Source organism: Coregonus clupeaformis, chromosome 8 (genome assembly GCF_020615455.1).
Source record: "Coregonus clupeaformis isolate EN_2021a chromosome 8, ASM2061545v1, whole genome shotgun sequence".
In the NCBI taxonomy this organism is placed as follows: Eukaryota; Metazoa; Chordata; class Actinopteri; order Salmoniformes; family Salmonidae; genus Coregonus; species Coregonus clupeaformis.
In genome coordinates, this window is record NC_059199.1 from 15,100,759 (window position 1) to 15,128,409 (window position 27,651).

General features: G+C 42.6%; 2 protein-coding genes across 3 annotated transcripts in view; one reads left to right on the forward strand and one right to left on the reverse strand.

Moving 5' to 3' along the window:
- The window catches only part of LOC121571186 (Kv channel-interacting protein 4-like), a 191,360-nt gene extending 185,423 nt beyond the window's left edge, over window positions 1-5,937 (forward strand). For both annotated transcript variants that reach the window (XM_041882537.2, XM_041882536.2), the window contains exons 5-8: window positions 3,657-3,764; window positions 4,020-4,124; window positions 4,443-4,505; window positions 4,633-5,937. In XM_041882537.2, coding sequence (XP_041738471.1) covers window positions 3,657-3,764; window positions 4,020-4,124; window positions 4,443-4,505; window positions 4,633-4,680 — 324 coding nt within the window. In that variant the 3' untranslated portion in view covers window positions 4,681-5,937. The remainder of the gene's footprint in view (window positions 1-3,656; window positions 3,765-4,019; window positions 4,125-4,442; window positions 4,506-4,632) is intronic.
- A 4,270-nt stretch (window positions 5,938-10,207) lies between these two features.
- The window catches only part of sec24d (SEC24 homolog D, COPII coat complex component), a 28,727-nt gene continuing 11,283 nt past the window's right edge, over window positions 10,208-27,651 (reverse strand). The window contains exons 12-23 of the mRNA XM_041882538.2: window positions 25,584-25,775; window positions 24,221-24,314; window positions 22,034-22,150; window positions 21,716-21,886; window positions 21,165-21,261; window positions 20,353-20,498; window positions 19,934-20,072; window positions 17,079-17,197; window positions 16,528-16,707; window positions 12,363-12,554; window positions 12,130-12,219; window positions 10,208-11,608 (exon numbers count right to left, since the gene is read on the reverse strand). Of these exons, the coding sequence (XP_041738472.2) occupies window positions 11,468-11,608; window positions 12,130-12,219; window positions 12,363-12,554; window positions 16,528-16,707; window positions 17,079-17,197; window positions 19,934-20,072; window positions 20,353-20,498; window positions 21,165-21,261; window positions 21,716-21,886; window positions 22,034-22,150; window positions 24,221-24,314; window positions 25,584-25,775 (1,678 nt within the window). The 3' untranslated portion in view covers window positions 10,208-11,467. The remainder of the gene's footprint in view (window positions 11,609-12,129; window positions 12,220-12,362; window positions 12,555-16,527; window positions 16,708-17,078; window positions 17,198-19,933; window positions 20,073-20,352; window positions 20,499-21,164; window positions 21,262-21,715; window positions 21,887-22,033; window positions 22,151-24,220; window positions 24,315-25,583; window positions 25,776-27,651) is intronic.

A 27,651-nucleotide genomic window follows, 5' to 3' on the forward strand; every position in this document is an offset into this window, starting at 1 on the left:
ACATTTCTTCAAGTGCAGTCGCAAAAACTATCAAGCGCTATGATGAAACTGGCTCTCATGAGGACCGCCACAGGAATGGAAGACCCAGAGTTACCTCTGCTGCAGAGGATAAGTTCATTAGAATTACAAGCCTCAGAAATTGCAGCCCAAATAAATGCTTCACAGAGTTCAAGTTACAGACACATCTCAACATCAGCTGTTCAGAGGGGACTGTGTGAATCAGGCCTTCATGGTCAAATTGCTGCAAAGAAACCACTATTAAAGGACACCAATAAGAAGAAGAGACCTGCTTGGGCCAAGAAACACAAGCAATGGACATTAGACCAGTGGAAATGTGTCCTTTGGTCTGGAGTCCAAATTTGAGATTTTTGGTTCAAACCGCCGTGTCTTTGTGAGATGCAGTGTGGGTGAACGGATGATCACCGCATGTGTAGTTTCCACCGTAAAGCATGGAGGAGGTGTTATGGTGTGGTGGTGCTTTGCTGGTGACACGGTCTGTGATTTATTTAGAATTCAAGGCACACTTAACCAGCATGGCTACTACAGCATTCTGCAGCGATACGCCATCCCATCTAGTTTGGGCTTAGTGGGACTATAATTTGTTTTTCAACAGGACAATGACCCTACACACCTCCAGGCTGTGTAAGGCTATATTACTAAGAAGGATAGTGATGGAGTGCTGCATCAGATGACCTGGCCTCCATAATCCCCTGACCTCAACCCAATTGAGATGGTTTGGGATGAGTCGGACCGCAGAGTGAAGGAAAAGCAGCCAACAAGTACTCAGCATATGTGGGAACTCCTTCAAGACTGTTGGAAAAGCATTCCAGGTGAAGCTGGTTGAGAGAATGCCAAGTGTGTGCAAAGCTGTCATCAAGGCAAAGGGTGGCTATTTGAAGAATCTCAAATATAAAATATATTTAGATTTGTTTAACACTTTTTTGGTTACTACATGATTCCATATGTGTTATTTCATAGTTTTGATGTCTTCACTATTATTCAACAATGTAGAAAATAGTAAAAATATAGAAGAACCCTTGAATGAGTAGGTGTTCTAAAACTTTTGACCGGTAGTGTATATATTTATTATATCTCAAATGGGACTTTCCTATTTAAATAATCCATTTTACAATACAGATTTTAATATAGAATGTACAGTTGTGGAGATTTCTTACATCAGTCTCTGAGAGTCTGTGGGTCTTCTCAATCCTCTCCTAGTTACCAACCCCATTGCCCTAGGAGCATTTAACAGAAGTTGATAGAAAAGAAAGTGATCATTCCAAGGTTGTTAGAAGCGTTATATCCACAAGACACATGCTAACCCTGAAACTTCACTTCATTTTAATTGAGTCCATGTGGAATCCCCCCAGCATACATATAATTAACATTAATGAAGAGAATAATCTTGCTTATTAGGATAGAAAAGTTGTCGTTGCTCTACACCCAAGTTATCTGGTGTTACAAAAACACTGTGCGTTCTTTTGTCCAAGAGTACTGTATCACTCTCAAGCCTATTTTGTAGGGATCCCAAAACATCTCTACAAATCAAATAATGTGCATTATTTATTATGTACAGTGGGGGAAAAAAAGTATTTAGTCAGCCACCAATTGTGCAAGTTCTCCCACTTAAAAAGATGAGAGAGGCCTGTAATTTTCATCATAGGTACACGTCAACTATGACAGACAAATTGAGGGAAAAAAATCCAGAAAATCACATTGTAGGATTTTTTATGAATTTATTTGCAAATTATGGTGGAAAATAAGTATTTGGTCACCTACAAACAAGCAAGATTTCTGGCTCTCACAGACCTGTAACTTCTTCTTTAAGAGGCTCCTCTGTCCTCCACTCGTTACCTGTATTAATGGCACCTGTTTGAACTTGTTATCAGTATAAAAGACACCTGTCCACAACCTCAAACAGTCACACTCCAAACTCCACTATGGCCAAGACCAAAGAGCTGTCAAAGGACACCAGAAACAAAATTGTAGACCTGCACCAGGCTGGGAAGACTGAATCTGCAATAGGTAAGCAGCTTGGTTTGAAGAAATCAACTGTGGGAGCAATTATTAGGAAATGGAAGACATACAAGACCACTGATAATCTCCCTCGATCTGGGGCTCCACGCAAGATCTCACCCCGTGGGGTCAAAATGATCACTAGAACGGTGAGCAAAAATCCCAGAACCACATGGGGGGACCTAGTGAATGACCTGCAGAGAGCTGGGACCAAAGTAACAAAGCCTACCATCAGTAATACACTACGCCGCCAGGGACTCAAATCCTGCAGTGCCAGACGTGTCCCCCTGCTTAAGCCAGTACATGTCCAGGCCCGTCTGAAGTTTGCTAGAGTGCATTTGGATGATCCAGAAGAGGATTGGGAGAATGTCATATGGTCAGATGAAACCAAAATATAACTTTTTGGTAAAAACTCAACTCGTCGTGTTTGGAGGACAAAGAATGCTGAGTTGCATCCAAAGAACACCATACCTACTGTGAAGCATGGGGGTGGAAACATCATGCTTTGGGGCTGATTTTCTGCAAAGGGACCAGGACGACTGATCCGTGTAAAGGAAAGAATGAATGGGGCCATGTATCGTGAGATTTTGAGTGAAAACCTCCTTCCATCAGCAAGGGCATTGAAGATGAAACATGGCTGGGTCTTTCAGCATGACAATGATCCCAAACACACCGCCCGGGCAACGAAGGAGTGGCTTCGTAAGAAGCATTTCAAGGTCCTGGAGTGGCCTAGCCAGTCTCCAGATCTCAACCCCATAGAAAATCTTTGGAGGGAGTTGAAAGTCCGTGTTGCCCAGCGACAGCCCCAAAACATCACTGCTCTAGAGGAGATCTGCATGGAGGAATGGGCCAAAATAACAGCAACAGTGTGTGAAAACCTTGTGAAGACTTACAGAAAACGTTTGACCTGTGTCATTGCCAACAAAGGGTATATAACAAAGTATTGAGAAACTTTTGTTATTGACCAAATACTTATTTTCCACCATAATTTGCAAATACATTCATAAAAAATCCTACAATGTGATTTTCTGGAGAAAAAAATTCTCATTTTGTCTGTCATAGTTGACGTGTACCTATGATGAAAATTACAGGCCTCTCTCATCTTTTTAAGTGGGAGAACTTGCACAATTGGTGGCTGACTAAACACTTTTTTTCCCCACTGTACATTTCTGCACCCCAGGGATATAATCTGTGTTCATTTGTTGTTTTTTGGGAAGAATATTGTTAGAAAGAATCATACTGATGAATGTGTTATGGGCGGCAAGTAGCCTAGCGGTTAAGAGCATTGGGCCAGTAACCGAAAGGTTGTTGGTTCAAATCCCAGAGCTGACTAGGTAAATATTTGTTGGGGTCTGTGCCCTTGAGCAAGGCACTTAACACTAATTGCTCCTCTGGATAAGAACATTTGCTAAAGGACGTAAATGTTATATATTTTAGACTAGATATGGTAACCAAACTAAGTTCAATTCAATTTCCATATCACCTAGATATGGTAACCAAAAAAAGTTCAGTTCAAGTCCATTCTTTGTACATGAGTAGAAATGTGTCTGTTACCGGTATCATATCAGTCCATTAAGGTTTCATAGATATTTATTATGTGTTTTTGTTACAATTTCCAATAGTTTGTGTTTCTACTGCAGGACTTTGTTATAGGCCTCTCTATCCTCCTCCGAGGCTCAGTCCAGGAGAAGCTCAACTGGGCCTTTAATCTGTATGATATTAATAAGGATGGATGTATTACTAAAGAGGTACGTACAATCAATGTCGCAGCTTGCTGTCTTTATGATGTTGATTGAATTACTTATTGATTTCTATAAATAAGAATAAAATACTGACCTAGTAATTGTATCGGTTGAATGAGTGATAGCTTACTGTATGTAGATATAAAGCAGGACAACTAGTCTAATGGTATTTAAAAAGGATCCTCTACTTTTCTTCACCTTATCTTTTATACAGTGTACTTGCTGTCAACATACCCATTATCTTTACTCTCTGTTTTAAAGGAAATGCTTGACATCATGAAGGCCATCTATGACATGATGGGGAAATGCACATATCCCCTACTCAAAGACGATACCCCTCGACAACACGTGGAGATATTTTTTCAGGTATGTGTGTGTTTAAAAAAAAAAGTGCCATACATTGTTGACAAAATGTGCATATTACATTCACCATCATCATCAGCATTTATTGTATGGACCAATAGTCCAATGTTTGTCATATTGAAATAAAATTACCCTAAGGTACAGTGACACTTGTTATGTGGAATGAAATTAACTATTTTCCATCTTTCCAATTAGTTCATCCATGTGTACTGTTACAATGTACATATACATTATATTTTGCGTTGCCTTCCCAACATCTGACGTTCCTGACCAACATCTCTGACGTTCCTGACCAACATCTCTGACGTTCCTGACCAACAGAAGATGGATAAAAATAAGGATGGTGTTGTAACCATAGAAGAGTTTATTGACTGCTGCCAAAATGTGAGTCATTTCCGCCGCCTTCTCTGCAATTGCATCATATGTTTAGCATAATACAGTATTTAGTACCTTTGGTATACATTTTCAGTGAAGGATGGACATCTCTAAAGTGTCTCTCTTTCTCCACCAGGATGAGAACATCATGAGATCGATGCAGCTCTTTGAAAATGTAATTTAACTCGTGGCTGACCTGGAGAGCTCTGGACTCGACTATCAACAGACACCAACCAACAACCAGCTTGGCCGCATACAGCGTTTTTGTACGCTGTTCAGGCAAACATATGGAAGTATTGTCCATTGAAATGGACCACACAAAACATACAGTATAGATGTAATGGTATGAAACATTCTGGAATAACTGTGTAAAAAAGCATTGATCTTTACAATATTTCCTTTTCAATTTGAGTTTTGTGGTTTGATTGAGTAGATTGAATGCTTCAAATATCCTGTGTACAAAGATACATGTATCTTAACAGCTGTTCTGCAGTCACCATAAAGTATCTGCAGTACAGGAATCCAGCAAACTGGGTTGTCACTAGTTAACACAGCCACAAAATTATAAACCCCGCCTATTTCTAAAATGTATCTTCTTAAAATTGTATTTCAAACTGAACCTTAACCCTGATTTTAAACCAAACCTTAAATGAAAACCAAAAAGCACATTTTTGTTTTTATGAATTTTTACGATAGCCAATTTTGCATTTGTGGCTGTGTTATCTAGTGGAAACCAGCAAAATGCGTTAGCTTATGCCACTGCCTTTGAACAGATGGACAATAATGAGTCTGAAAGGTGAAAGTTTGTGTGATGAATAGTGACATAACTGTTGCTAAAGTAGGCTCCAAATTCCAGAATGTTCCTTACCACTGAGGTTTTTCAGCCACCACGGTCCATCCTTTGCTTTCCCAGGACCCAAATAAAATAGACTTAACATTGTAAATTTTTTAAAAAGGTGTATATACTCTAATAAGAATCTATGTGGAATTTTCAACTTTGTTCATGGTTATTTGCCAACTAGAATGAGACGATGCACTCCACGTTGAATTCGATGATGAGTCGGGATGGTGAAAAGTATAATTAGAAGCACACAGATAGCTGTTACTTACCTTGAGTATGCGATCAGGAGAAACAGTTATCTTGCCACAAGATTATGCTGCTTTTAAATGTATTTTATTTGACTGTATTCCACCATGTGTCCTGTCGACATGTTCCCATTCAACTATTTTGCAGGTTACACTAGTATGTTGGATTTTAATTATATAGATATGATAGATATGCTAGTCAATGTACAAAGGGATAGTCAGATGGACAGTATTAAGCAGAAGCTCACTCTTGGGGTGAATTTATGGTATTTTTGTATATGTATGTTTATTACATTTACGTCATTTAGCAGACGCTCTTATCCAGAGCGACTTACAAATTGGTGCATTCACCCTATAGCCAGTGGGATAACCACTTTACACATTTTTTTTTTTTTTTTTTTTTTGGGGGGGGGGGTAGAAGGATCCTATCCCAGGTATTCCTTAAAGAGGTGGGGTTTCAAATGTCTCCGGAAGGTGGTGAGTGACTCCGCTGTCCTGGCGTCGTGAGGGAGCTTGTTCCACCATTGGGGTGCCAGAGCAGCGAACAGTTTTGACTGGGCTGAGCGGGAACTATGCTTCCGCAGAGGAAGGGGAGCCAGCAGGCCAGAGGTGGATGAACGCAATCCTTTGTCACGGTCCTTTGAAGAGGGTCACTGGGGTGAAGCTATACAAGCAAATCGAATCTGTCATCCTTTGGTTTTGAGAGGTAGATCTGTTGCCCTGTCCAGAAACAAACCCTAGCCCCAACTGTCTAGACAATAATGGAGATGTGAGAGGATTGGACAGGTGGAAGCAATATGGCGATAATTCTACCCAGCCTATCAGAGGGCAAGGTGGAGCTATGACCATATTGCTTAAATATTCCCAATCCTCTCAGATCTAAGTATAAGGGGTAAGGGTTGTTTCTGGATGGGACCTGTGTTTGTGGCATGTCCAGTTTCCCTGCATATGAGGACTGATTGGCCCCTGTGGTCTCTGATTAGAGTCCTGATTGGCCCCAAACATGTGCAGGGACAGAGCATGCTGGGTAGCAGTGGGGCCCCTCCCTCCCCAATATCACTACCTACTTACTTACAGGAGGCTTCTGCTCCAAAACCCTACTTTATCGCCCTTACCTAACTGAAAAGTTGATGAAAAGCAATGTGGACATGAGCAAGGAGGTATCTGCAGTATTTTGCATATTCTGTTTCCTTAATTGGCAATACATTATTTATCCATGTAAATGTACCCCTGGGAATGTGTTCTGGAGTTCATAAGAGCAAGCATAGTCTAGGGCAATAACTTGTTTGTGTACCTAGCTTGATCTTATTTGACCAGGGATTTTGTTCAGCTGGCTAATTATCTCCTAAAAACATGGGTCGAGTTAAGTAGGGCAGAGCAAAATAAGTTCTTATTGGACAAGTTCAGGTTGTACCTACCGGTTTCACGCCATCTCAAAATATTTTATCCCAATTGAACACGTCTCTGGCAAACAAGTTCCCGAATGATAAAGTACCGTCGAAAAAAGTGACTTCTGTCAATCTGTTATTCAACCTTACATTCCAAGAGTATTTAAATCGATCATTATAGCATGAGGTGCATGAGGGTAGTATTTGGTTGCTCTGATTTCAGATTTTATTGCACTCAAAATCTGATCTTGGAAAATTTCAATTTATCGAACAAAGCCTGTTAAAACCTTCAACATTAGCACTGTGACATATATGCACAGGACTTAAATCGTATTTATTTTCTTACACAATGTACCAATGTTATTAACTTATTTGAGTAGCCTGTGTGTGCTGAGTTTGTGGCTTGGATCAATGACAGAATGTTACAATATCGCCACCTTGTGGTACTCTGAGCCTAACACTTGGTTCAAATAAATAATGTACTTTTAAATATTGGCAATTCAGGGATGCAGACGCTGCCAAGGTAGAAATCCCACACCCATTCAAATAACTTGCAATGGAGTCCAGTTGTTTCTCCAATCTTGTAAAAATTAGTTGAGTTCAGAAACATTAAAAATGGATGACTTGAATGCTATTTTGAAATACAAGTGCTGTATATTTTCCTCAATGGACCTCTATAAAATGTTAAGGAACCATGTTCCTCTTTCACTCAATATAATATGCCATTTAGCAGGTGTTTTTATCCAAAGCGACTTAGTCATGCACGTATACATTTTAAGTTTGGGTGGTCCCGGGAATCAAACCCACTACCCTGGCATTACAAGCGCCATGCTCTACAAAGGACCACGCTAAATATGTAGGTAGGAAAGACTAATCTTATTGCCATTAGCTAAATCTAGGAAACTGCTATACAAGATAGTGTAGGTTTAATTTGTGCAGACCTATATATGTCTAGAATAGAGATTTAAAGGACCTTAAGAGTCACTGGGCATTTAAGATATACAGTTGTCTTTGTGATTAGGTAGAGTGCATTTTATAAGAGAGATTCAATAAACTGGTTTGAATGTTCACGACCCCTGTGTTCAGATATTTAATGTGGGTGTGTAATTATGTTCAATGTTCCCTCAAAAACAATTATCACAGAGCAAATTTCAGATCTGCTGAGCTCAAACTTGAACTTTGAAAATTCTGTGCAACTTCCGGTGCGCATTTACTGTGAACACTGAGGCTCTACCCGCTTTAAGTTAGTTTTAACAGTGGCCAAGTAGGCTACTGTGGCTATTTGATTATAATGTAGGCCTTCCAGAGTGGCCTTGCATCAAAAACAACGGAGAAAAATGCATCCCATAACATTTGAACATGGAAATAGCTGTTCTATCATTCAGCCTATGGTAGCAGCCAATGTGTGGTGTTCAATGTAGGCCTACGTTCCATGACACTTTTGGGGGAACAAACATGCAGGGCTTGACATTAACCTGTTTATCCACTTGTCCTTCAGACAAGGAGGTGACTGAAAATGTGTTTGATGAAAAAAACAAAAACGTATTAAATAAATTATTCCCATACCATGTTTTACAGAGAATCAGACAAATAATGCTACGCTCTGCCTATTGGCTACTTATCTTATTCAAGACCGTTTCAAAATACAACACTGCCACTTTAAGACATTTTGTGCTCATGTTGGAAGCAACCGCTCGACCGTTGCTGACTAGAAATTAGCTATAACTGGACTAATAACTCACTGACTAGCAAAGAATATGAACAAATGTGGCTGCATGCATCACACACGTTGATCTAAAAACAAGTGTATCTACTCACGACCGTTCATACGGTAGTCTAAACGGTCTGCTCTGATTGGTTGTGGCACACCGGTCTGTGTAGAGCCCTCAAACTCAACTCTGGACCTCGAAGCCAGTTCCACTGCATTTTTCATTGTTCCCCTCTAATCAGGGACCGCTTTAGACCAGGTGTGTGCAATTAGTCATTAGGTAGACGAGGAAAGCAGCAGGCTTCGGGCCTCGTAGGGTAAGAGTTGAGTACCCCTGGTGTAGAGTATGAATTTGAGTCGTGAATGTAAACGCAATATAATCATACTCCAATGCGCTCTGTCTACAAGAAAATCTCTTGCACAGTTAGTTTTGCATACTAAATCTTGCATAGTTTTGATTCGGTATATTACATTGAAAGTGTCTAATATTGCGTTGATTCGATCACAATTCACACAGTAGAGAGAAACGTTGATAGTGTTAATCTGCAGACATTTGAATGAAGTTCAATCTCGTTCTCTGCGCAGGCTCATATTTCTTCTGTTTGGCAGTCGGAGGGGAGCTGCGCGCAGTTTAAAGGGAACATTGGTTATGTTGTGTAGAAATGTACCCCAAGGACCTTGAGGTGAGTCACTTTCACTGGGTGTATGAGTAAACTATTTATACTGAACAAAAATATAAACGCTATATTAACGATTTTACTGCGTTACTGTTCATATAAGGAAATCAGCTAATTGAAGTAAATTAATTAGGCCCTAATCTATGGATATCACATGACTGGGCAGGGGCACAGCCATGGGTGGGCATAGGCCCACCCACTAGGGAGCAAGGCCCAGCCAATCAGAATGAGTTTTCCCCCATAAAATGGTTGTGTTACCAACAGAACTGTTTCATCAACTGTCCGGTTGACTGGTCTCAGACAATCCCGCAGGTGAAGAAGCCAGATGTGGAGGTCCTGGGCTGTCGTGCTTACACATGGTCTGTGGTTGTGAGGCTGGTTGGACGTACTGCCAAATTCTCAAACGATGGAGGCGGCCTAGGGTAGAGAAATTAACATTACATTCTCTGGCAACAGCTCTGGTGGACATTTCTGCAGTCAGCATGCCAATTGCATGCTCCCACCCTTTCATTGTCCCCAGCACAAGGTGCACCTGTGTAATGATAATGCGGTTTAATCAGCTTCTTGATATGCCACACCTGTCATGTGGATGGATTATCTTGGCGAAGGAGCAATGCTCACTAACAGGGATGTACAAAATGTAACTAAATAAGCTTTTTGTGCGTATGGAACATTTCTGGGATATTTTATTTAATCTCATGAAATCATGGGACCAACACTTTACATGTTGCATTTATATTTTTGTTCAGTATATGTATCTGAGGCAGTCAAATGAAACACCAGACTAAACCAACTCAAGATTGTTTGTAAGAATCTCAATGGAAATGAAAGTAAAAGACAAGTGCAACTTCAAAAGCTTGATATAGTCAGGAATTTAATCAAACTGATATATATGCGCGCTTTAGCTCAGAATGTACATGGCGCGCTACTCCAAGGCCACTTCACTCAAATAGATCCATTCCATGTACACTTCAGTCTTTCCAGTTACGCAACTGTTTATCTCTGCACCACAATTGCTAGGTACACGAATGACCTGAGATGTTTGCATACAAATCTAACAGATAGATTGAAAGCTGTATCTCACTGGAATAGACTAATGGCCTAGATAAAAAAATAAAAAAAAAAACATGTATTTAAGGCACACGGTGAACTGGCACAGGAACTCAGTTTCCCCCAAAACCTCCATGTCGCATACAAACACAACCAATACTTGACTTTATATATTAAATTAATGTAAATGAGACATAAGCAGTAACTTGATGAAAACAAACAAAAACAAGGCATACAGGTATATAACTGGAATTAATTAAGAATGTGGAATGTTTAATCTCATCTTTACAGATAAATAACGCAGATGATTTGGGTTATTTCTCCCATGTTTGTCAGTGAGTTGTCACTGAATTTGGCCTTGTATCAATAATCTAGCTAGCAAATTCTCTCCATACCTGAGGGGAATGGGAAAATAATGGAATCCAATCATGAATGGTTGAGTGAACCATTAATTTAATAATAGCCACAGCACCCATTTTTTGTCATGCCAACCAGATGTTTATTTTAACCCATGTTGTGGCTAAATTACCATTTGGTGCTGTGAAATTCTGTAAACTCTTCCCTAATGAGAAATTGTGACAAGAAAGGAATGTATGTGCTTAAAAACAGACATTGGCAATTAAAAAAAAAAAAAATATATATATATATAATTAAAATTGTTTACTCAATAGTAAGTTGCTCTGGATAAGAGCGTTTGCTAAATGACTAAAATGTAAATGTTGTGAAACGAAGTGAACACTGTCTAATGTTGCAAATGTGGCCAAACCTGTGGTCCGGAGGTCCTGATTTGTCCTGAACCCCAGCAATTCCTTTTATATCCATTGCTCCATTTACATAGAAACCAGTAAATTGTTAATGTACATCAATTCTGCGGACTTAAAGAAGTCAGACTGACTCGTATAAGTAGACAAATGTACATAGCAGACTGGAGCACAGATCCTGATACTCTGACAGAATAGAGAACGGTAGTCCTGTAGGTTTGTGTGGAATAAGGGGGAGGGGTTAAAGGGTGTTGGAAAGGCAGCTATGGAGTCTGTAAGAGGTGATATCCAGTGGGGGGTGTTAAGTGAGGACTTGTCTGATCTCGCGGTGGACGTAGCACAGGAAGTCCATATAGGAGGCTCCACCGTGGAGCCCCTTGTCCTCCACCAGGTGCTGGCGGAACAGCATCTCAGACCGGTCCTTCTGCTTCACGATCAGGAGCTATAGGGGAGGGGGAGGGGGGGATGACATGGGGACAGAGTCAGCTTATGACCTTACTCTAAATCCAGGGCACAAGACACTTCTGGTTTACATTCTAGCTGATGAGCATCTTGGAGGCGTTCATCAGCTAGAATGGAACCAGCAGACCTGGTAGCCCTCGAGAGGACCTGGGGTGCGCACTCCTGCACAAACTGCTTTCAGGTTTTTTAAACGCTTGTTCAAAATGACTCAGTCCACTATCAATACTATGCTATATCAACAGCAAAATATTTCACTACTCCTTACATTTTTTGGCAATTGCTTTCAGGAAAAACAGTATAAGCTTGGGCAGCCTGTTGAATGTATGATATTCTATTGTTCCCAGGGCTTAAAAGTAAGATTTATGCCCTTGTGTGATAAATATGGCTACGTTTGTTTCCCAATTCAACAAACTGATACCGTTCTTTAATTATATCAAAGTAGTTTAGACATCCAGTGGAAAGTATGCATAGTAACAGTAACCAATATATTGAATACTGTACCTTCATGGCGCTGGGCCTCTGGTCAAGCAATGAGTCAATGATGGAACGCAGCTTCTTAGACTGGGGGTTATCCAGAACTGGTAGGGAGCGCTGGAAAACACACATTAGTGATATGCTGTTCTTTCTACACAGTCTTGAATGAACTTTTAAAATATCAGAACTAAAGGTATTCTAAGGTGTTGAAACACCCCATCCCCTGTTGAGCTTGGGGGTAAGGGAGTTATGGTCCTCACCAGGTCAGCGGGCATGTGGGCGAGGGAGGGCACATTGAAGATGCTCTGAACCAGCTCTGGGGGGCAGGCCTGGCCCAGCCACAGGAAGAGGGAGCGCCCATTCTCCAGCAGGAACATGCCAGTTTCTGTCAGGCGCTCCTCAGAACAGCGCACTGGCGCTGGCACCACATCACTGGCAACGTCCATGTTGTGCTGGGGGAGGAATCAATCAATGAATAAATAAAACTTTATTCAAGAAATGGAGGGGGCTGCACATGACTGTTATGGTAGACCACAATCTATAACAAGAAGCATAGTATTACAGTTTTTTACAATTGCTTACACACTAAAATTAAACTTTTCCCACAATTAGCAAAACCTTACACTCAAGGAGCAAAACACAAGGCTAGATTTTCACAACTGTAAGCACATTGTCAGCTTCACACTATTTGCAAAACATTACACACACTGATTTGCAAAACACTAAACACACTTGTATACATCAGACATAAGTATATCATGATGTCACTTCCTTGCAATTCCAAATCACTGACTGTCAAATTGAGCCAATCTGTTAAACACAGCCATCAGGTGTACAAACAAATGATTGCTAAATTGTAGACACACCAATCAGGTTTAAGCACTATAAAAATGCAGCAGGTAGGTTCACCTGCCTTCAACCAAAATGGAAGGAGTCAGAAGAAGAGTGAGGGTGAGAGGAGGAGTACACAGAGGAGGAGGAGAAGGATGTAGAGGAAGAGGCAGAGGTTACAGTAAGTTACATGTATTATTCTCTACATAGGATTGAGGGTCGGGAACGACAAGGAGGAAGGGGGCCCATATTCACGCAAGAACAAGAGAGAGAGATAATAAACATGGTTTTGGCCAATAATGCTATCAGGCTCAGAGAACTACAAGCCAACATTATCGGTGACCATGCCATTTTCAATAATGTCCATCAGGTCTCTCAGTCAACACTGGCACGCATCCTGAAAAGACATCAGGTTCAAATGAAACAACTTTATCGAGTGCCTTTTGAGCAGAATTCAAAGAGGGTCAAACGGCTGCGGCATGAGTATTTGGAGGTTTGTATTGTTCACTTTAGCACTGATGTTGCATACTGCACACATTACTTTTTTACATTGACTGTATACTAGACCTATCCTGAACTATACAATCTTGTCTTTCACTGTATTTCAGAGAGTTTTGCAGATGGATGCTGAGGAAATCCTGCATGAATTCATATATATTGATGAGGCAGGGTCCAACCTCACAAAAGCAAGAAGGAGAGGCAGAAATATCATTGGCCACAGGGCTATAATCAATGTCCCAGGGCAACGTGGGGGTAACATCACCCTTTGCGCTGCCATTTCACAGCATGGGGTTCTCCTCCGTCATGCCAAAATGGGCCCTTACAACACACCTCACATTCTCGCATTTTTGGACCGATTGCACCACATCGTCACAGCAGGTAATGAAATGCACCAGATGCAATACACTGTCATCTGGCACAATGTGTCATTCCACCGCTCTGCTTTGGTCCAGAACTGGTTTCAACACCATCCACAGTTGACAGTACTATACCTTCCACCATACTCTCCATTTCTAAACCCTATCGAAGAGTTTTTCTCTGCATGGCGGTGGAAGGTTTACGATCTCCAGCCCCAGGCTCAGGTACCCCTCATTCAGGCCATGGAGGACGCCTGTGACCAAGTCGACGCCGCAGCTGTGCAAGAATGGATTCGACATTCAAGACGGTTCTTCCCGCATTGTCTTGCTAATGAGGATATTGCTTGTGATGTTGATTAAATTCTCTGGCCAGATCCAGCTAGGCGAAGAGATAATGTATAGTATGTTTACTGTAGTATTTTCTGTACAAGTCAATTTTTTTCAGATTATTTTTTTATGTTTGTTGTTATTTACTGTAATTGTAACCTGTACTGGATACAGTATTTTACGTTTGTCTGTTGTTTGCTGAGCTAACAGTGTTATGCACACTACTGTAGTAGCATGAAAACTGGGACATGTTTTGTTGTGATTCTCCATGTTGACCGATTTGGGTATATGGAGAGAAATAAATGATATTTTCCTCAGTCTGCAGCATTGGTCTTGTGTAGTGTTTGTATAGTTGCACTTTCTCTGTGTACTTCATTTACAGTACTCTAATCACTGAGAATTAGACTTGCTAAAAGTGTTTTAGGTTAGCAACAGCAGTGTGTAACTGGTTCAAAAAGATTGAAGTCATGAAATGTGTGTGTTTCGTATGGTAACAAAATATTGTTTTTATGAAGTCGTGTATAGTTTTGACAAAAGTGTTCCATTTTGCAAATTATCTGAAGTGTTGTGCTACTTTAGTGTAGGGTTGTGCTAATTGTGTGTAGTGTTTTGACAAACCGGGCCCTGTTTTCAAAATTGTGCTTAAACAATTGAAGTCGGACCCCAACAAGAGTATTGAAATGTACCCCATTATGACAGTATTGAGATGGACACCAATGAAAGCATTTTGAGAGGAGTCCTTACAAAAGAGTATTGAGCTGTACCCCAACCAAAGAGTATTGAGCTGCACACCTTTTCAATGAAAATGCTACTATCTTTCGACATAATCAAGATAAGTTGACAAGTTAAATCCATCTTGCACTTTCATTCAGGTGAGCAGTGCTCCAGAGTTTACAGCATATTATTAGGAGGACCATTCCAACCCTAATTATGCACATATTACAGTATTGCTTTAAAACAATTGCCGTGTTTGCTGTGACACACAAATTAAAACAAAATGAATCACAAGTGCCTGGCACTTTCCAAGCAAACACAGCAATAGATATGAAGGAGAACAAATAACTGCCATTGTATGAGCCATGTCACAATTATGAAGCATGTAATTATTATTATAGTCCCGTGTAGCTCAGTTGGTAGAGCATGGCGTTTGCAACGCCAGGGTTGTGGGTTCGTTTCCCACGGGGGACCAGTATGAAGAAAAAAAATATGTATGCACTCACTAATTGTAAGTCGCTCTGGATAAGAGTGTCAGCTAAATGACAAAAAATGTAAAAATTATTCTACTGAGGCCACTTGTATCTTTACCCTCATACACTTCTCTGAAGACTCATGCACACACCATTCATTCAGTTTCTCATCAGCCACCTCAAAATGGCAGGTTTTGTTGAAGTGTTTTGCTGGGTAATTGTTTGTGTGCTGGCATGCAATATCAAATAATAGGATGTCACACCTTACGGATGCCAATACCAAAGACTGGTAAATGCGTCAACTCCGCTGTAGTGGGACGCAGCGAAATGCTGCCCTCTGCTGTTCATTATCTCAACAACAGAGTCATCTTTACCTTTATTGTATCGCTTGACCAGAGCGATATTTCAGTATATATATCCCGGAGTATCTTTTCACATCAATTAAGTGAATACCATGTAGTCAGAACTCAGCACTAACACACACATTAAATATATATATATATATATATATATATATATATATATATATATATATATATATATATATATATATATATATATATATATATATACACACACACACACACACATTATAAAATAATACAAAATAAAAGTAACAAATAGTTAAAGAGCAGCAGTAAAAATAACAATAGCGAGGCTATATACAAGGGGTACCGGTACAGAGTCAATGTGCGGGGGCACCGGTTAGAGGTAATTGAAGTGGGATTGGGATAGTGATCGAACACTTAAGATTGAGGTCCATTTGCCTAAATGAGGAAGGAATCACAGGTATCATGATCATAATAAACAAACAAATTGCAGTTGGTAAAAAGGACATGGGTAGCGCCAGAGGTGGGTGTGTTATGTGTGTGCGCTTTCATCAGCGGGATAAGGCAGGAGAGTGTGCATGTTGTCTCACCAGTGGGATAAGGCAGGAGAGTGTGCATGTTGTCTCACCAGTGGGACGAGGCAGGAGAGTGTGCATGTTGTCTCACCAGTGGGACGAGGCAGGAGAGTGTGCATGTTGTCTCACCAGTGGGACGAGGCAGGAGAGTGTGCATGTTGTCTCACCAGTGGGACGAGGCAGGAGAGTGTGCATGTTGTCTCACCAGTGGGACGAGGCAGGAGAGTGTGCATGTTGTCTCACCAGTGGGACGAGGCAGGAGAGTGTGCATGTTGTCTCACCAGTGGGACGAGGCAGGAGAGTGTGCATGTTGTCTCACCAGTGGGACGAGGCGTGGGTAGAGAAGCAGCTGGGTATCCTCCACCCCCATGGCCGTGGTGATGAGTCTCTGGTGAGCCCTGTCGTCTGTAGAGAGCTCAGCGCTGCCCACCAGGGGACCAGTCTTCAACAGGCTGTTTAAGTAAACCGGGAACACCTTCATGGCATCAGGCAGGATCAGCTACACACAGATACACAAGGGGAGAGAGGAGCAAGTGAGAACCTATAATACGCATGATGACTCCCTGACGCTACAGTAGCAATGTTTGCGATACTTGAAATGACGAAAGCAAACATAATAAAACTGCAGTAGGAATCAAAATGTGCAGGAATCCATCGGTCTTTCGTTCATCAGTTTACTTTTGTACCCTGCACCTGTAAGTTACTGGATGTTTGTACACTTCTTTGAAACTAGATACTTGAAATGTCACCAGCCTAGGAGTTATATCACACCACTGCATTTGTAAAACGCGACCACAACACAAAGACAAGTAACAAAATGAACAACGTTTTATTCTATGAAAGTTGTCCACAGTGTTCTGTGCCACTGACCTGGCTGGCAGCGGAGGGACTGGCACAGTTTTTCCTGTAGCAAGCTAGCATGTGGGCTGTCTGGTTGACCAGGATCTCCCTCACCGTCTTCAGGGGCTGGTTCAGCATGGCACGGTACGCTGTGAGAGAGAGGGGATGAAGGGAGAGCTAGAGGGCATTTGGAGGTCAGTAACTGTGTTCCCACACTAAAGCGGTCTGAAGTGCTCTCATGTCATACAACAAGTTTGCTTGTCACTAATATTTTATGAGAGGCATATGGTTCTGGTTTTGAACAAGTTACTTCTCTTAGGTATCTTTTAAGGTGATTTACATATACCGGGAATCAGGTAGCTAAAGTGATGAATGAGGTGTATTTAACTAAAATAGAATTATGACACCATCGACCAGCAATGTTGCAGCCACAAGTCATGAGCCGATTTAAGCAGATATAGATCTACATAAATAGTTAGTATGCTGTATAATGCAGAATAACACACGATCCTCGTTTGTTAAGTCTAATGACACTGCTGGTCCTGCTCACACTGCCCTACCCTATGCTTTGACTTCTTTCTCCCCTCTCTCTCCAGATAAAATCCTGCGACTTGTGACTGCAGGCCGCCCAACAACCTGCCCGCTTGACCCCATCCCCTCCTCCCTTCTCCAGACCATCTCCGGTGACCTTCTCCCCTACCTCACCTCGCTGATCAACTCATCCTTGACCGCTGGCCATGTCCCTTCCGTCTTCAAGAGAGCGAGAGTTGCTCCCCTTCTCAAAAAACCAACACTCGACCCCACTGATGTCAACAACTACAGACCAGTATCCCTTCTTTCTTTTCTTTCCAAAACTATTGAGCGTGCCGTCTTTAGCCAACTCTCTTGCTAACTCTCTCAGAATGACCTTCTTGATCCAAACCAATCAGGTTTCAGGACTGGTCATTCAACTGAGACTGCTCTTCTCTGTGTCACGGAGACTCTCCCGCACTGCTAAAGCTAACTCTCTCTCCTCTGCTCTTGTCCTTCTAGACCTGTCTGCTGCCTTTGATACTGTGAACCATCAGATCCTCCTCTCCACCCTCTCCGAGCTGGGCATCTCCGGCGCGGCTCACTCCTGGATTAGCGTCCTACCTGACCGGTCGCTCCTACCAAGTGGCGTGGCGAGAAGCTGTCTCCGCACCACGTGCTCTCACCACTGGTGTCCCCCAGGGCTCAGTTCTAGGCCCTCTCCTTTTCTCCCTATACACCAAGTCACTTGGCTCTGTCATATCCTCACATGGCCTTTCCTATCATTGCTACGCTGACGATACACAACTAATCTTCTCCTTTCCCCCTTCTGATAACCAGGTGGCGAATCGCATCTCTGCATGTCTGGCAGACATATCAGTATGGATGACGGATCACCACCTCAAGCTGAACCCTGGCAAGACGGAGCTGCTCTTCCTCCCGGGGAAGGACTGCCCGTTCCATGATCTCGCCATCACGGTTGACAACTCCGCTGTGTCCTCCTCCCAGAGTGCGAAGAGCCTAGGCGTGACCCTGGACAACACCCTGTCGTTCTCCGCCAACATCAAGGCGGTGACCCGCTCCTGCAGGTTCATGCTCTACAACATTCGGAGAGTACGACCCTGCCTTACACAGGAAGCGGCACAGGTCCTAATCCAGGCACTTGTCATCTCCCGGCTGGACTACTGCAACTCGCTGTTGGCTGGCCTCCCTGCCTGTGCCATTAAACCCCTACAACTCATCCAGAATGCCGCAGCCCGTCTGGTGTTCAACCTTCCCAAGTTCTCTCACGTCACCCCCCTCCTCCGCACACTCCACTGGCTTCCAGTTGAAGCTCGCATCCGCTACAAGACCATGGTGCTTGCCTATGGAGCAGTGAGGGAACGGCACCTCTGTACCTTCAGGCTCTGATCAGTCCCTACACCCAAACGAGGGCATTGCGTTCATCCACCTCTGGCCTGCTGGCTCCCTTCCTCTGCGGAAGCATAGTTCCCGCTCAGCCCAGTCAAAACTGTTCGCTGCTCTGGCACCCCAATGGTGGAACAAGCTCCCTCACGACGCCAGGACAGCGGAGTCACTCACCACCTTCCGGAGACATTTGAAACCCCACCTCTTCAAGGAATACCTGGGATAGGATAAAGTAATCCTTCTGCCCCCCAAATTGTAAAGTGGTTATCCCACTGGCTATAGGGTGAACGCACCAATTTGTGAGTCGCTCTGGCTAAGAGCGTCTGCTAAATGACGTTAATGTGCCCTTGAGCAAGGCACTTAACCCTAATTGCTCCTGTAAGTCGCTCTGGATAAGAGCGTCTGCTAAATGACTAAAATGTAAATGTAAATGTAAAATGTTACAGCCAATGAGCAGACTAACTATTTAATTAAAGAGATTCTCTGGTGCTTTTGTATACCTTTTAGCCGGTAGTTCTGAAAGTAGCGCTCACGAGCCAAGTGGACTCTGTAAATTGCGTACCATGTCACATATTTGCAGATATGTGCACCACGTCATTTCCCTCTCACTCGCTCTGTTGTGTGCATCATGTGCCTCTTGCTATGATGCAGCACAGCTTCCAGAAAAACAGTGCATCTTTCAAACTAGGGATTTCGTGGCTAATTGAGTTAAGACAGTAATTCTGCTCATAGATTACACATGTATGAACTACACGGACACATCCAGCCCAAAGGTTTATACAAATACTTAGTAGTCGCCAAAGTTCTGGAACATGTCCTTAACTCGTTATTTGAACTGATAGATTATTTATATCGAATCTCAATCATTATGCCTAGATGGGAAGTGGATTTATAGGATATTTCTCTCATTTGGACCTTACTGAATACAACACACCTAAATACAGTAATACGCTGATGGGTGTAGTCACCTGACTTGGCGAAGAAGTTGATGAGGGCGTCCGTCTCACAGCTCTTGTATAACTCAGACAGCTGGGCGCTGCAGTTCAAACTGAGGTTGTGGATCCGCAGACGCCGCTGGCCGCTGACGGTCGTGTATAGCAAGGCACACTGGGAAACAGAACACACAGAAGCCGTTAGTGGGTCAAAAGACTGTCAGGATTTTAGTCTTACATATCAGAGTAGGATGTTTAAGGCTTTGTGGAACCCTTGCCTGAAAACACACATTGTGAATGGGATGCATATCTGTATTTTCGTTGCAGTCAAATATCCACTTTGCAGTGAACCTAAATAGCTGATTAGTGGTAACCATTAAAACAGCAGATTGAGATATGATTTCAGCAAAACAATTTAGCGTTAGTTTTTTGAGTCGTGTGTGTGTGAGACACACCTGCATGAGAGCGCCCGTCTCCTCACTAAGTTTGTCGTCGTGTTTGAACTCCACCGTCACAGCCTTGTCACAGTCCACGGCAGCCATCTCCACGTCTGTGGTGTTGTTCATGTGGATAGCACCAAAGAAGTTTGTAGCCCTGAAGCCTGGCAGGAGAGAAGGGAAAACTATGAGTTAGTGTCTTGAAGTGCAATACAGTCCAGCAGTAGTAAAACAAATCTTACCTCAAATACCTTTTTTTTTTTTCACCTAATTTCGTGATTTCCAATTGCGATCGCTGCAACTCCCCAAGGTCAAATCATGCGTCCTCCGAAAAATGACCCGCCAAACTGCACTTCTTAACACCCACCCGCAAGCTGCACCAATGTGTCAGAGGAAACACTGTTCATTTGACGACCAAAGTCAGCCTGCAGGCACCCGGGCCCGCCACAAGGAGTCGCTAGAGCGCGATGAGCCAAGTAAAGCCCCCCTGGCCAAAACCTCCCCCAACCCTGACGAAGCTGGGCCAATTGTGCGCCGCCCTATGGGACTCCCGGTCATGGCCGGTTGTGACACAGCCTGGGATTGAACTCAGGTCTGTAGTGACGCCTCAAGCGCTGCGATACAGTGCCTTAGACTGCTGCGCCACTCGGGAGGCCATCAATGCATCATTTAAGCAATGGAATTATCTGCCTATGTAAAAATGTTGGAAACAAATTTTATTTAATTTTCTTAAATTCTACACTGTACATCTTTTTCTCATTTTTTTTAAGTACATACAAGTGCAATGAGAATGAGTTCATACACAAAAAAACATTAAATGACTGAATTACCTGTGCTGGTGCGGACTCTCATGATGGCGTCAAACCCGATGGCCTTCTCCACATCCTTCCTCAGGTCACTCAAGAAATGCTCTCCATCCATCTCCACCTGAAATACACAGGTAGTGACACAGTCAACCACAAGGTGACAGTTTCCCCAATTACACTCCATGGAATATTGGTCCAGTGCTAAGATCTGAATGAGATATGGGTTCTAATGCATTTAATGTAATGCAAGTAATTTCATTTGTCCAATAAGAGAATGATTCATGGACTCAAATGGCAGTTTAAAATAAGATGTTCTGTGGCATAAAAGGAACGCTTTTAGGGAACTGGGTGGCAGGTAGCTTAGCAGTTAAGAGCGTTGGGCCAATAACCGACAGGTGGCTGGTTCGAATCCCTGAGCTGACTAGGTGAAAAATATGTTTATATGTGCCCTTGGGCAAGGCACTTAACACTAATTGCGCCTGCAAGTCATTCTGGTTAAGAGTGTCTGCTAAATGACTAAAATGTACAAACTTAAACTGTATTGTGCAGTTGTATGCCATACTGTTTGTGTATACCTGGAAGTTGCTATACTTGAAAATGGAGCCTCCTGTGTGTGTGGGGACGTCTCCCATGGTGGCGATGTCCACATACTGGCTGGGGAAGACGAACAGATCCACGCTGCAACCCTGAGACACACAGTCCTTGGAGAGCTGCTCGTACACACCCTTCTGGGGCTGGAACAGAGTCTAGGACACCGCAGGGGACCCAAACAACACAACCACACACGTTAGAAAGCAAGCTATTCACACACTCAAAAAAAATGTAATAGCCAATGATAATATGGTGCACTTAAAGTCTGTTTTAAATGTAAAAGACAAGCAATTTTGCTTCACCTTCTCTTTCTCTGTGTTGATCAGCTTCTTGTCATCCCTGTTCTTCAGTTTCCCAGGGGCCTCGGCGGTGGGGATGGAGGAGTGGAAGATGAACAGCTTGCCGCTGCATTCTGCTGTCTGTAGAGGACAAAAATAAATAATCACATTACAGAGAGGTAACAGGAGAGAGCCAATACAGGAAAAAGGTGTGGACGTGCATTTATTTCCTTGTGTGACCGTTTCAATGAAGGGAACAACATTGGTTTGACCTGGATGCGTCTCATCATGTTCTCGTTCAGTGAGGGGATTCTAGGGTTTAAGTTTAGGTCAACAGATTGCTTAATCAACAGAGTCAATGGTCTTACTGACCCAAATTAGTTGTGACTCACCATCATACACGCATTTTCCCACCTGGACAAAAGGAACACCTATGTGAGAATGCTGTTCATTGACTACAGCTCAACGTTCCACACCATAGTGATGAGCTTTGTGGGCACTAAGTTAAGGACCCCGGGACTGAACACCTCCCTCTGCAACTGGATCCTGGACTTCCTGACGGGCCGCCCCCAGGTGGTAAGGGTAGGCTACAACACAACTGCCACGCTAATCGTCAGGAAACTTAATGATGGTGCGTGCTTAGTCCCCTCCTGTACTCCCTGTTCACCCATGACTGTGTGGCCAAGCACGACTCCAACACCATCATTAAGTTTGCTGACGACAACGACGAGCGGGAGGTCAGATACCTGGCAGTGTGGTGCCAGGACAACATCTCCCTCCACGTGAGCAAGACAAAGGAGCTGATCGTGGACTACAGGAAAAGGCGGCCCGAACATGCCCCCATTTACATCGACGGGGCTGTAGTAGAGTGGGTCAAGAGTTTCAAGTTCCTTGATGTCCACGTCACCAACAAACGATCATGGTCCAAACACACCAAGGCAGTCATGAAGAGGGCACGACAACCCCTCAGGAAACTGAAAAGATTTGGCATGGGTCCCCAGATCCTCAAAAAGTTATACAGCTGCACCATTGAGAGCATCCTGATCGGTTGCATCGCCGCCTGGTATGGCAACTGCTCGGCATCCGACCGTAAGGCGCTACAGAGGGTAGTGCATACGGCCCAGTACATCACTGGGGCCAAGCTTCCTGCCATCCAGGACCTCTATATCAGGCAGTGTCAGAGGAAGGGCCAAAAAGTTGTCAAAGACTCCAGCCCCCAAGTCATAGACTGTTCTCTGCTACCGCACGGCAAGCGGTACCGGAGTGCCAAGTCTAGGTCCAAAAGGCTCCTTAACAGCTTCTACCCCCAAGCCATAAGACTGCTGAACAATTAATCAAATGGCCACCCGGACTATTTTACATTGACCCCCTCCCTCCCTCCCTTTGTTTTTACACTGCTGCTACTCGCTGTTTCTTATCTCTGAAGTCACTTTACCCCTACCTACATGTACAAATTACCTCGACCAACCTCTACATTGACTCGGTACCGGTACCCCCTGTATATAGCCTCGTTATTGTGTTAATTTTTCTATTCATTTTTTACTTTAGTTTATTTAGTAAATATTTTCTTAACTCCATTTCTTGAACTGCATTGTTGGTTAAGGGCTTGTAAGTAAGCATTTCACGGCGCATGTGACAAATACAATTTGATTTGATTTTCTGCAAGGCTGTCGGTTAGCATCTGAAATTATGTGACCTCTACCACACATTCATTCAAACTGAAGGCAAGTCGTTGGGAAAAATTCAGTTGGAGCTGATTAAATAAACAGTTCTATTAGGAAGCTAAACGGAAAGTTGCCGAGTCATTGGGTTGATGGAAAAACTGTTTAATGCACGATGCCAACTGAGAACGCACGGTATAACGGACTATGTTGACAAAAGAAAACAATCCCTTTTTTGGGGATAGAGTTGGTTGTAAAGGGACTATTCTAATTCCTCTATCTTTAAAGTTAAGATAAGCATCTAATATATGACATCACAATGCACTGTATCATCTTATTATGTGGGTCTGTTGTCTTTTAATCTGTCGTCTTCTCATTTCAATGTGCCAGTGTTTTTCTATCTGTCCCTATGTAAATAAATGATTGTAATGAAATCAAAAAGAGGTTATTGGGTACTTAGAGTCCATCACCGCCTGGACAAAGTAACAGTTGGCCTGCTATCCATCTCCCATTCCCTCGTGTGTGACGGAGTTGACATCCAGCCTCTCACCTTGAGTGCCTCTACCCCAGCCTGGATGACGGGGGCAAAGACTGTCTCACTCTCGTTGGTGTCTGCAAACATGTCAGGGATCTGGTCCAGGAGACTAGAGAGGAGTAAGAAAGAGGGACAGTGTCACAATCATTCACCTCTGGTACATTGTGTTCAACACTTAGTACACACAATTTGCTCTGTCCCAATTGTGTTATAATAGCTTTGTTTCATTGCCTCCTTTCCTTTGACTGCTAATCTGAAAGGAGGTGATAGGTGTAAGTACTACGGTCAATGTCCATCCAGTTATTTTAATTGTGTGGTTTTTCAAGGAAGAGAGATGAGGAAAGGAAATTATTTTAGATTACTGGGACAGCCAGTGGTTAGATCCAACGGTATTGTCCTTACAATTCCACAGATCATTGGGGGAGTATCATGCACATAGACAGTTTAGAAGAGTCTCAGCTCATTCAATAGATAAAACCCCTTTCTAGCAACAACAAAATTCTTCCAAAGTCATATTTGGATCTAAACCAAGGACTCAACTCACATTTGTTTAATTATATTGTACAAGTAGAGAAAAATGAGTCAGTTCTTTAGAAAAACAAACTGGTTGATCTCCCAGTAAGAGATTTAGCCAAAGGTCCCTGTTTGAGATGGACTACCGCCATGTACTTTGACATAGACATACCAAAATATCAAGTGGTAATAAATCACTTTGGTGCTGTGCCATACACAACTGCATAGATAAGACCATTTTCCATATGCATCCACATGGGTCTTTTTAATATAAAATGCTTCCAGGGACCACTTCTCTGGAAGCAACTGTTTTTCAACATTATCTTGACGTTTGTGATGAAAACCACTCAAACTAAAGATATGGAGAAAATTATGCTTTGGAAACCTTCTGATCGGCAAGATAATCAAATGCTGTCATTCAACGATTGTTTTTACCACATAAAAACAATGTTCCTCAGAAATAAACACATAAATAGATGCACATCCACAGGCTTTGAGAAGGAGCTGGAGATAAAGAATATATATGTTTAGCAAAAAGAAAGGGACCACTCTAAACCCACTGCGCTCCAAAGTCAAATTGATTCAGACAGAATGTTCACCCTTTGGTCTGCATCAAGTTGTCACACTTTGGCGTATAGATCACGGTGTGCAGAGATCATCCTGTTCTCTCTCCCCCCCCCCATTGGGCTACATAGGCAAAATATTGTCAATGCCTCCTTCAAAAGGTTCAGATTCCTAACATTACCAATGATCTGCCTATTGCTATCCATTCACACTAACTAACATGTCTAAATATTAGAAAATATGCCATCAAGGATCACTACTCAAATCAATTCTCATGTCAGAGGTGTGCCCCTGCCCTTACTTGTTGATGACGGCGCGAGACTCCTGGAAGTTGACGAGGAAGCCGTCGAGCAGCGGGACAAACATCTCGGCCGTGTCGGACACCACCATCATCTGGGGCTGGGCCAGGGCACTCTTCACGTTGTAGAAATGTAGGATCTTGTTGTAAGTGACGAAGCCCACCTTCACCATCGAGCTCTCAGCACCATCCTCTCTGTGGGGGAGGAAGAGGGGGGAAAGTGGGGGATGAGTGTTAGTGTCATTACAGAGAGAGAGCAGCGGTAGCCTGGCATGAGTCATGAATGATAGTCATGTCGTTGATAATATTTGCCTAAAACATATACAGATTTGGGACCACGCTAGATGAAGAGAGAGATAGCCTTTCAGAATAGTTTTTATTTTAACTAAACATGCTGGTCATTAGAGGACACTATGTTACAGCATAGATTAAGTAATCACTAAGTTGTTATAAATTGCTTATGCACTCTGACATGGAGGCCAATAAGCCGCAGATAAATCCCCTATTCTGAAGTTGTATTCTAAACATATGACATGAACAGATAACAAATTAATGCAGATACACACACTGTATGCATGTATGCAGTGTTAGCTACCGGGCCTGGCTTAAAACACTATTTGAAATAACTTTAAAATACTTCAACCGTCTTTGATTGAACTTTCCTAGCGTAATGGAAACAATACAATAATCCCCAAAGTGTAAAATCTGCCCATCTGGCACTCCAGGCAGGCTAAAGCAAACGCTCAACGAATTTGAAAGATTTCAAATTGTATTTGAACACAGTCATGTTAGCTTCAGCCAAATATGCATACAGTACAACATGATAGGGGACAGCCAGGTCAAAGTTGACCTATGTAATTGCTCCTCACCTTATGGTCCATGTTTTGGTTATGGATGCTTCAATAGGTCATGTTAAATTAGAGAGCTAATGGCTTCCCTTCAACCTCTCCGATGTCACTACGTCAAAGGCCCCATCTCATGCCCGGTTTTTCTGACCTTCGTATATTTATTTGATCTAGCAAAACAACTTCCCGCCATATAAAATCACAGTGAAGTTTTAGAGTAAGCAACCGATGCGCTAAAAACATTCCTGGGTGCAGAAACACTTTTTTACAGCAAAGAAAAACACATTGGAGGAGAGGGTCTCATTCCGGGGATGGGCACTTCTTCCAGCATCCACCACTCAGCCAATAAAAAAAAAGGGCCATCACCCAGTCGGGGGGTTAAGGAGAGGAAGAGTTTTTCTTCAGGGCAAAGTACTGATAGGTGAAGGAAAAAAGGGGCCTCATATGCTTTCAATTAAGATGACTGCTATCTCTGATGTAATGTGATTGAATGTCCACACACAATTTCCTTCTCTTTCTCTCACGAACACCCCTCTCCAACTCATGCCTCAACAGAAGTTCAATTACATGAATAATAAACTGTCAGTGAAATATATGACTGTTTTTCTCCCTTTGCAGATCTCACTTTCATTTTCATGGACTGGGGAGAATACCACGCAGTCGAGATAAAATCTACTTTATATACACCTCTGTTTTGACGAGTATGAGTAACATTTCAACTATCTACTAACCCTAGCCATAAACTTAACCGTATCTCTAACCCTTACCCTTATTCTAAACCTAACCGTAACCTTAGCAAGCAATTGCTTATCAACAGATAGTTTGTTGATAGTGTGACCATCTGTAGAGCATCTACAGATGGACTATCCAAATAAAGTGTGACCAAACAATGTGTAAAAGCATTACCCATCTGACAAGGGGCAACTGGGGTTTGTCTCCCTTTCTTTCTGAACACAGAGCAGTATAGAACATGCACCTTAACCCAGTACAAATGAGGGGTTCGTTCTAACTAAATCTGCCATATGTAAAATGATGAGTCCCATAGAACAGACTTATGTCAATATCATTCACAAGAACTGACAAGAGAAGCAGTCAGGCAATGCAGCTTTGTATTGCTTGTTTTCATACTGAGTAACAGTGATGAAATATTAAATGATAGAGAAAATACCACAGGATTTAGTCTACACCTGCTTGTGCTTTCTTGGAGCCCCTTTTCCCCCGTAGCA